Genomic DNA, 11202 nt, shown 5'->3' on the forward strand with positions numbered 1-11202 from the left:
AAAAACTATTCAATATAGGACTCATTTCGAAGGTATTAACGAGACGATTATAATGGTGTAACTTGTTAAAATAAAAATGTATTTTTTAAATATGTTTTAATTGATATACGATTATGTATGTTAATTTGATAAAAGTTTAAAATGAAACATTTAAAAGTAAAGGACGTAAAGTAAATTAGTTAACTAATTATAGAGGTATAAAGTGTAAATTTAAAATTATAATTTTAAAAAAATCGAGAGGGTGAGTGTATGTGAGGGAGTGAGTGTATATGAGGAGAGGAGGGGGTGAAAAAGTGACTTAAAGGTAGTACAAAAGGTATCTTGGTCATTTAGTATTTTAAGACTTTAAGACTTTTGCTAAATTTGCTTAATAAGATAGTATAGATAATATTTATATACGGATAATACTCCTTATCTTTGGTGAGGTTTGAACCCTTGACCTCCTTGGATTAGGCTGGGCTCTACCTGTAACCCAGATACAGCTGGACCAATGACCCTCTGTATACCAATAATAGACAAATTATGGTAACATGGTGGTAAGCAATATAATCAACTTCAACTTTGGCCAAATCCAAAGCCAGAAATCAAAGTGATCCACCAAAGGCAGGCATAGCCTTCGCTCTGCCTTATTGTTCATGTTTTGAGGTGGGTGGAGTAAAGGAGTCCACATGCGACAATGGTTATTAGCCAAGATGAAGCTTTCTTTACATTTTTAAAATATGGATGTTTTCAAGGATACAAAAAACTCTCATTAAAGAATTAATAAGTTAATAAATTCCACAAACGAGCAAATACTTGATCCTGAAAGAATAACAGATTTTGCAAGCAGACAAGGAAACTACAAAATCTGGAGCAACTTTCTAGTTTCTTAAAAAGAAGACTTCCTGTCTGCGGCTACATGCCCGTTAAGAGGACCAAAATCTTTACGCTCATTGAAGAAAGCTAGTTTACCTTAATTTAACTATCTTATCCTCATCTTACTAGAAAGCAAAAAATACTTTCACTTCACACCTTCTGAATTTTTGTCCACAAAATTCAAGAAAACTAGTTCAAATTTTCTTGATTCACTGTTTCAAACCTAACACCACAAGCAGTACAGGTAAATTTGTAATTTCCATTGTACTTGGTTATATACATATAAAACGAGGCCACTTATGAAATACATCCTGATAAGGAGAAGAAACCATTTATTTAGAAAGGCACCAGAAGAGGAAAAGGGTAACAGCCTAGATGTTGGGACCTGTAGGCTGTAGCTAGCATGGTTGGGCAGAAGGGAGTTGGAAAGGTTGGGGGTAGAGGGCTGACAGTGTAGGCTAGGGATGTGCTTTTGTCTACTTGCCTTACTTGCTCATATGTGTTCTGCCTTACCTTTTGTATGTTTTTCAATGTACCTCCTCACTACTTTTTCTTTCTTTCCTCGTCCTATGTTCACCATGTACTAGTCACCTGTTTGCTCACACGCTTGCACAAGCCGGGTGTCTTTACAGAAACAAACGCTCTACTCTTTGGGGTAGAGTCAGGTCTGCTTACTTCCCCCCCCCACCCCCACCCCCACCCCCTACTTTCGAGAGGGATTTGCTGGTCAGTTTCTTTTGGTTGTTTGCATCATACAAGGAAAAGATTATGTTTCTCAAAAGACATCCCAAAAAGAATAATAAGACACGGGAAAAGGAAAGAGAGACCACTAATTTGAAATATCCCCAAATAGTAAGGACAGTTATCAATTGAAATGAAAATGAAACGAAAACATAAAGAACCAAAAAGGCGGGAAATCAAGATGTAGCACATGAGACTCAGTTTTATAAGCTTGAACATAAGAATGCAGTAAGGAGAAAGTAGGAGAAACCATTACCTTGAGGTTATATTTGAAACATAGGAATGTGCATCACTTGGTTCAATATTCATTTTGTCCGTGTCAGAGAACCCATAGCTTACCTAGCAATGGTTAAGTTAGGGTCATTGCTTCACTAGTATAAAGCCATGGGTAGCAATATAGCCGGTAGAGGGAGGTTCAAGAGATAACCCCAAAAAAGGAAAACAAGGGAACCCCTATCGACCATTGGATTTATAAAATTGATGGCCCAAATTCGAACATAACTGCCCCTATAACCATGGAGTTCGTTTTGGTAAAATGTAACCCCCCCCCCCCCCTATTATTCACAACCATTGGATTAAAACCGATCAATGGTTGATTAGGGGTTCCCCGTTCTCTAGTTTTTTAAGGTTCACCCTTGAACCCGCCCCATAGCCAGTAATCTAAGTGGACCAAAAAAGAACTTCAACCAACCTCTTTTGCCATCATAAGGAGATCATCTTTATCCTCATCTGGAAACCAGCCAATTTGACAAGCAGCCTGTAGCAGAATTTATACAGAAATATATGATATGCATTATGTAATCAGGCACAAACAGACACATACATAGAGAAACTGAAACTAGAAAGAAGCTTGATGAAGAGTGTGTTTTGAAGAATGAAGAGTAAACATGTTGAATCAAGGGTAGTCAAACAAGACTAGCTAAAAGAAATTAATCGGACGTACATAAATGCAAGAAAATGCTTTGTTTGCGAAAAGGTGATGAAAACTACAGCACATCAGTAAGTGAATTAAGAAAAAACAAACATCATCAGCTAAAAAGAAGTAAGAGCCTGTTTGTTAGCAGCTTAATGATGGGACTCGGAGCTTATTCGGTCAGCTATACATGACTGTTTGGTAGTGGCTTAATGATATAGAAAATGGCTTATTCAGTTAGCTTATAGGGGGAGCTTTATGCAGGAAGCCAATTTTTTTTCCAAACTTGCCGATCCCAATTAAAAAGCACGCTCCTTCCATCAATGAAAAAACCCTTCCAAACAAAAATCTTCTCAATCTATACAGACAGATTAATCCACACAAACAACTTTATCCATACAGGACTTAATGAAAAACCAACCAAATAACACCTAAGTCATACATAATTTAAGTATGTCTAATTTCCAAAAGAGTTTATGACGGCTTCGTAACCAATTATTTGGCCTGGTCAAACCAGCAACCATACAAGTTTGTGAACACCATGGTAACCAAAAAAATATTTGAACACCATGACCACTTTACTACCAAGCTATATTAGGATGTGTAGTAGTAATCAAGCTGGCAGATGATCAACCCTCATACAGGATTGAGACTGTCCTGCTATCCATCATAACAAAAAAAAGTGATGGAGAATTTAAGTAGGCACCTTACTAAACGGTTTTTGATTCTTTACTTAGTCGATTCTTTACTATGATGCAACAATTATGCACAAAAGCAAGCTTAATAATCCCTTCGTCCCAAAATAGTTGTCCACGATGAAAAAGGCACATAGTTTAGAAATGTGTAATTATTACACTTTTTAATCAACTAAATGACAATTTGACCCTTAGTAATAGAGGGAATAACAAGTTTCTCCATCTAAGGCTAGAACTGGAAAGTGGACACTTATTTTGGGGCAAACTAAAATTGAAATGTGGACACTTATTTTGGGACGAAGGGGAATAATAAAATAAAGGATGAACAGAAGTAGACATTCCAGCCTTATACATTTACCTCGTAGCCATTTCTCTCCCAAAATGTCACTACCTCCGCAAGTAGCAACTCCTCAACTTTTAGAGGGGTCAAAATGTAAATAAAGGATAAAATTCTGAACATGGTCCGCAAGTACAGGGACCAAACCTGTACAATTTTCCAAACACTTCCCCAAGTAGCGGAAGTGCTACTTGCGGACCTTTAATTAATTTACAGATTTGGTCCCTGTACTTTTTTTTTTGTTTTTGTAAGGGTGTCCGGGCCAAAGCCCGACTAATCCCCGGCAAATTTGGAGGCTAAACATGGCCCCACTTAAATGTCGCCAACACTCCCCTCCCAGGGCTCGAACTCGGGTTCATGACTATGCCATGCCCAAGCCTTTACCACTAGGCTGGAAGGTTTTTGATTTGGTCCCTGTACTTGTGGGTCATGTTCAGAAATTTCTTTTTCTTTTTACATTTCGACCCATCGCAAGTTGAGGAGTTGCTACTTGTGGAAGTACTGACATTTTGGAAATTTTGGGAGAGAAACGGCTAAGAGGTAGATTTGTCTGGCTGAAATGGCTATGTTTGTTAATCTCTAAAATAAAATCGGCAACTTCATAGGAAAAGATAGACAGTGTCTTGAATAGTAAACAAAGACAATGCAAATTGGGAAAGCTGGAATTCACTTTCAAAAGAAAGGCAACTAGTAAATAATAATTCAAGATCATACATGACACTATAAATTGGTTAAACCCCTCTATGTGGGAATTCATGTTACGTGTTCCTGAATGGAAGAAAATATATACCTTGATAGGTAGCATGAGCAACATCAACGAGGGTTGGAGCAATTCAGTCCTACGCCTATAAACCTACAATCACATAGAATTAAGAAATTGATAGCAGATCCTTGACACAATTGACAAATTAATAAAAGTCTTCCTCTTTCTTCATTCACTACAAGCATGTTTGCCTCTTACTTCATCTTTTTCAGCACTTTCCCCTCACTATACTAGCTACCTCCCAAACCACAACGTTGGAGTCCAACAATGGCTAGACTTGGACTGTTTCTCCTCAATCTATGTTAGAACCCCTTCTCTCCTCAAGAGCTCTTTCGGAGAATACTCTACTGGGGTTCTACATATCCTCACATGGTATCAGAGCCAAGGTCTATCACTCTAGGGACTCGGCAATCTGGGGCAATTTATATCCGTCTAACTCCCTCTCGACACTCTGGGACAAGATGTGCTCGTCTAGCCTCCATTAGAGTCCTACATCGGCTAGACTTGGACCATTTCTCCTTAATAGATGTCAAAACCCCTTCTCTCCTCAAGAGCTCGTTTGGAGAGTATTTTAAAGGGGTTCTACATATTTTCACGCATAGAAAAATCAAATTCCGCATTTGTATCGTTTGCAGTAACAAAGAGATTATCATCTCTATCTCTTCATGTGACATGCATATCATACAATTGTTTTTTCAATAATGACCTCATGTTGAAGACCGGTTCCATTGCTAGGAGGCACGAAAGATTCTCCCTCTCTTTGGGAGTTTCCCCAAAATGTGTTTGTTTTCAGAAGTTCTTAGAATATGTTTGTTTTCAAAACTACTTCCCAAAATATGCTTGCTTATCTTTGCAATATATGTTTTTTTCAATGATACTTCCCAAACTACTCCCTCTATTGTTATTTTTTTTTAAATGACTTACCAATTTTAGTGAAAAGATCTTTCATTTATTTGTAGTCAAATTTTACAAAATATAATTTTTTTTAAAGTACTCTATATTTATAAAAAAAAATCATGTATTGTATTTTTATAAAAGATCATGTACTATGCTTTTCTCTGAAAAGATTGTCATTTAAGTTTAGTCGAATTTTATAAAATTAGTGACAAATTATAAATCTGTTCTTTAATGTACTCTATTTTATAAATATTTTCATGTATTGTATTTTTTAGAAGATCATGTACTATAATTTTTTTCTGAAAAGATTTTTCATGTTGCATGACCATGCTTTTCTTAGGGTTTGTCATTTAAAATAAGTTTATAGTTTTTACTTCTTCTTTAAATTAAGTATATCATTTAAAAAGATTATATAAAAACTTGTTTATATCATGTTAAATATTTAGATATGGAAAATACAAAATACAGGAAGAAAAAATAGAAAGTAAAATTGTCATTTATTAATCTATTAAATTACTAATTTAAAAAAAACAAGCATATTTTGAGAAGTAGTTTTCAAAAGAAGCATATTTTCGGAAGTAATTTTAAAACAAGCATATTTTGGGAAGTAGTCACGAAAAGAAGCATAATTGACAAGATAATTTAAAAACAAGCATATTTTAAGAATAGTATTAAAAACAAGCATAGTTTGGGAAGAATTTTTTAGAACAGACACAATTTGAGAAATTACTCCCTCTTTGGGGGGGTGGAAGGATGAGCACCCATGTGGTGTTGATTGTATCCCAATTATTGAGCATGAATTCATGGAGATATGAGAATAGGGATACGCAAGGGGCAATGTTGGTCTTTCTACCAAAAAAGAAGTGAAAAATCACAATTTTCAAAAACTAGAAACAAACGCTAAAAGAAAAAAACAATGTTAATGACTTTGAAAGAGGAAAACAAAACAACACAAAAAATCTTTTTTTATCTCATAGTTCAGACTATTATAAACTATTTTTTATGATATAGGACAATGGACGTAACTATGAATTTGGCAACAAAACAATGACATCTGTAACTAACCTCTTTTACAATCAAAAGTAGCTGGAGCAGATGAGATGATGATGGAACTTCATTCAACGCAACAGCTGAATCAATAGTGCTACATATGCCAATAGCAAAACTTATAAGTTTATTAAACCAGTATTAGTCACAAACACATAAATAAATCAAAACAAGTAGAAGATAAAGAGTGTGACCGTGGTATTGAATCACTATATATATATATATATATAATGAAAAGCATTAGAATTTCAGATATCCCTATGATGAAATCATCATTTTGCAACAGTGAAGCTTAATCTCAGCACAATGACAGTGTATACGAAATTAGATGGCCTATTTGCTTGAAGGAACCATTTTGGATCCCTGGCAAGTGGCAACATATAATCAGCTTATAGAAGTGCAAAATATTGTGTGAATGTATGCTACCAAACACTATTTTTGAAACTGGAGTTATCTCTGAGTAAATTGCATAGCTCTAAGATGCCTATTTTGTTAGTTACAACCAAAGTACTTTATAAGTTCACCTAAATTTTGAAGCATTCCTTTTAACATAATATTTAAAATTGTGGGTGGTTGATATGGACTGCTGATTTGTAGTACACTGATATAATAGAGGGATATAATAGAGGGACATAACCAAGGGGACAGGTTGGGAAAGAAGAAAACGAAAACTTGTTGTCCCACGTCTGGCATGACATTGAGACCGGACCAGGACGGGACAGAGTGGGACATAAATGTTGTTTTTGTCCCACAAAAATAGGTGGAACAAAATTTAGGGAGATGGAACAAGTTTGGTAACTTACTAAACTACCCATTACAAATTAAAACCCTAAAACCTTTCACAATTCTTTTATTCGCCTACCTCACCCTCGTCTGTCCAAACCCGTCCAGTCTAGTTCTGTCAGATTACCAAACGCACTCTTGGCAAAAAAAAAAAAAAATTGTTGGACTAGTCAATTAAGAAATACCCTCTCAAAATCAGCAATAATTTCAAAAGACAAGCATTAAACTTTTCCCTAGAATACAAGAACCAGAGTTTGTAAACCACAAATGTCAAGCTAAGCATTTGAAAAACCTGAAGAGCAGCCTTCCTATGGTTAAAGAAAAACGTTTTCCCACAAACACATTTCTCTTCATATTCCCATGAACAGGCCATAAAGAAAATGCAGGAAACAAGAAACCCTTCTGTGTATTAAGCTGTCAGGATCCTCGTTCCAATTGTATATAAACAAAATGGCATCAGATTTACAGATTACACCCATTTCTATCGTCTATGCCATAGAACAAGCACAGACACATCCATAGATACAGAAACAGAAAATTAGGGTTTCTATAGCATGTTGCCCTCCCTAAAATCCGTCCAGCAAATTACGTCCTCAGAGTATAAATTATCATATGATAATTCAACATTCAACAAACGAAACATGATCTCTAAACCTGCACCAAATAGCCCTTTTAAAGTTATGCAATTTCCCTCTTTTATCGGAGGCTGATCTACTACACACTTTCGTAATCGTAACTATAACATAATAGCCATCTTAAAAGAGGTGCAATTCACACATATATAACTCCAGTTTTTGCTAGCATAAATCCACACAATAATTTTGCACTTCTTTAAGCTCATCCCAGTTAGCTACCAATGAACATCCCGATCATTTCTAAATTCCAAAAAGTAAAGAAAATCAAAATGCATCTATAAGTATATATATGCGTTAATTAATCCAACAAGTATGTGTTCAATAATGGAAATAAAAAATCAATTAACTAGTTAGAAAGCAAAACCTTCCTAAATTCATGCAAGTTTGGCTATACACCCCCGAATTATCGATATCTCCTGTCTGAATATACGTTGAAGCTTGGTCTATGCTCTCTTCCACAAGCTTCGTCGAGCTTACGTTCAGATACGCAATCCGTCGTTTGACGGTGGCCGCCGCCGCCGCGGTCATATAGATGTCCGCCATTTTTTCCTCAATTCCTCATCCACAACATAGAATCTCGATTGAATCAAGAGTATGCAAACGCCGTTTCTCCGATCAACAGGTATAAAGTGTTCACACAAAACAGAAGAATTAGAAGCAGATTGCGTGGAGAAATATGAATTTTGGTTGAAAATTGCAGCAACTTTTTTGCTCTGTTTGAACTAAACAGACAGAGAGGTACAGAGTCGTGTGTTCAGGAAATATTCCTTTGTTGAGTCGGATAGCATCAACATTTCTCTATGCAATTGTTTTACCAAAATATGAAAAAACTTATGATACGTTTGGTTCGTGGAATGAAATTCGATAGAATTAGAATTTATCAAATGAATTTGATATTGAGGGAATGTAATAGGATCTGATAGAATTTGACCATACCTTGTGATTGTGTTTGGTTGTATGGAATTGGAATGAAATTCTTAACGGAATTGGATTAGGGAAGGAATCTATACGAAATGAATTGAAATCCTAGCATATTACCATGGAATTGTAAAATCTATGCGTGAAAGAATCGACTGGAATTGGAAGGATTTCATAGTCGTATTCCATGAATCAAACACTCTATTTAGAATTTGGTCAAATGATTGCACATTCCAATTCCTTTCAATTCCCATGATCCAAACAACCCCTTAGGGTGCGTTTGGTTTGCAGGAATGGAATGGATGTGGGGAGATTTGGATTTTAAATCCATTCCAATCCTATGTTTGGTTTGCCAAATTGAAGGGATTTGGAATCCAAGGATTTGATTAAAATCCAGTGTATGCGGGATTTGGAAATCCTTTSCAAAGGGGCGRGATTTCAAATCCAATCCTTTCCTTCCCATCGCTTCCTGTCGATTATTGCGTCTCCCTTCCTTCCTCCCGCTTCCTTCACCCATATTCCCTCCCATCGCTTCCCTTCCATCGCCGGTGCTCCCTTCCCGTCCCTTGCGAAGCTGTGCCCTAAGGTCGTCTCGCATGTGCTCCCTTCCCGTCCCTTGCGAAGTTGTGCCCTAAGGTCGTTTCGCCGGTGCTCCCTTCCTTTTCCCCTAGCGAAGCTGCGCCCTGAACCGCCTTGAGCCAAAACCCCTTGAGCCAAAACGCCTTTCCTGTTCGCTGCCTTCTTGCATCACTCTCAGCAGGTAAATCATATAACACCTTTTGTAGATGCTTAAATCTGAATAGGTATGAACAGAGTAGTCCTCCTTGTTTGATGAAAACTTTTCTCAAGTATATAGTTTTTGTTTAAGTGTGCTATGTACATATGATGGTTTCATCGTCATTGCTATATGCTTGCTTAAACTGATTCTTCAGATGCATGATCATAGGAATTTTGCTATTTCTAGTCAACTTCTATATGCAGTTTTATGATTCTTCAAGATATATAGTTGAAGTTCATGGTATACACTACGGTCATATTATGTCCAAATCCTGCAAACCAAACACAATAATGGATTTTAAATCCAATCCAAATCCCTCCTGGAAATTCAAATCCCTCATAAATATTCCTGCAAACCAAACGCACCCTTAGTGTTTTTTTGTTTTTGTTTTGTGAGAGAGTTGAAATCTGAAGTTTTATTTCACTTTTGATTTATTATAAGAGTATTTGTGCAATGTAGCAAGACACCTCTTGATTTTAAAGTTCTATTTTATTATTTATCTATGTCGATGTTATAATACGATTTTATGTGTTTTTAAGAAAACAATAATGATTTTATTTTTGGATAAAATATAAATTTGAATATATCATTGAATTTTGAAGAACAAAAATATATCAATGTTAATATCAAATCAACTATTTTAAAGTTCTCATTTTTTTAATATAATTTCTTTAATTTATTTTTTTATTATAATTTAAGTTTAATAACAAAATAATTTATTTTTGGTTTAATAATATAATATTTTATAAAGATAATAATTAAGTATTATGTTAGAACTCAATTATTATCCTAATTATATTTTAGATATTTTATATTTAAAAATGAGATGTTTATCATGTATTTGATTATGTTTATCTGCAGTTAGTTATACGAATTCATATATGAAGCTTTAATAAGTTATATTTACGCACAATATACTTGTAATCTTGAGTTTTAAGTAATATGCATTAATAAACAGTACTTTACGCATAAAAAGTAGGTTTTAAGAGTTTTTGTCAAATGTTTTATAATATAATATAGATAAGATGTTAATGATTCAAAAGGTGTTTGCATAATATTAGAAAATTAAGAAACATAAAAAAAGATTTTTTTTTTTGAAATTAACCGAAAATTTTCTCTCAAATTCAAATTGAGAGAAATTTTTCGGTTAATTTAAAAAAAAAATCCTTTTTTTGTTTATGTTTCTTAATTTTCTAATATTGCAAAGCACCCTTAAAGTTTAGCGGGACCTCGTACCTTAAAAAACCTTATTTACGAAAATAGGTCGAGCAGATGCATGTGAGTATGCTTAGACATACATATGTCCACCGCTGCCCATAATCACATGTGATTTTATATGTACAATATGTTTAATATAAAATCACATGTGATTTTTTTTGTCTCATATTATTTTATTTGATCACCATTCTTATTTGAACTTGATCTATACTTTTGTATATATATATTATAAGGGTACTCGAGCTATACAATGAAATATATCTCAATTTTAATGTTTTGTTTATTCTTTGTGTCTATTGATATTATAATAAGATTTTACGTGGTTGAGAAAACGATAATTTATTTTTTTAATAAAATATAAATTTAAAAATATCATAAAATTTTGAAAAAGTTATATCGATATTACTATCAAATTAACTATTAAAAAATTCTCGTTTTTTGTATAATTTATTTAATTTAATTTAATTTTTTATTATAATTTAATGAGTTCTCGATTTTAATGTTCAATTTTATTATTTGTCTCTGTCGATGTTATAATACCATTTTATATGTTTTTAAGAAAACAATAATGATTTTATTTTTAAATAAAATATAAATTTGAAGATATCATAAAAATTTGAAA

At 34.2% G+C, this 11202-nt stretch overlaps 1 protein-coding gene across 3 annotated transcripts in view; it reads right to left on the bottom strand.

Annotated features, from left to right (window-relative positions):
• Positions 1-8392, bottom strand: part of LOC112526577 (E4 SUMO-protein ligase PIAL2-like) — an 18252-nt gene extending 9860 nt beyond the window's left edge. For all 3 annotated transcript variants that reach the window (XM_025136922.1, XM_025136923.1, XM_025136920.1), the window contains exons 1-5: positions 8031-8392; positions 6267-6345; positions 4332-4394; positions 2288-2353; positions 1853-1935 (exon numbers count right to left, since the gene is read on the bottom strand). In XM_025136922.1, the coding sequence (XP_024992690.1) occupies positions 1853-1935; positions 2288-2353; positions 4332-4394; positions 6267-6345; positions 8031-8209 (470 nt within the window). In that variant the 5' untranslated portion in view covers positions 8210-8392. The remainder of the gene's footprint in view (positions 1-1852; positions 1936-2287; positions 2354-4331; positions 4395-6266; positions 6346-8030) is intronic.
• Positions 8393-11202: the final 2810 nt, after the last annotated feature.

This window comes from Cynara cardunculus (assembly GCF_001531365.2).
Source record: "Cynara cardunculus var. scolymus isolate 2C chromosome LG 14, CcrdV1, whole genome shotgun sequence".
Classification (NCBI taxonomy): domain Eukaryota; kingdom Viridiplantae; phylum Streptophyta; class Magnoliopsida; order Asterales; family Asteraceae; genus Cynara; species Cynara cardunculus.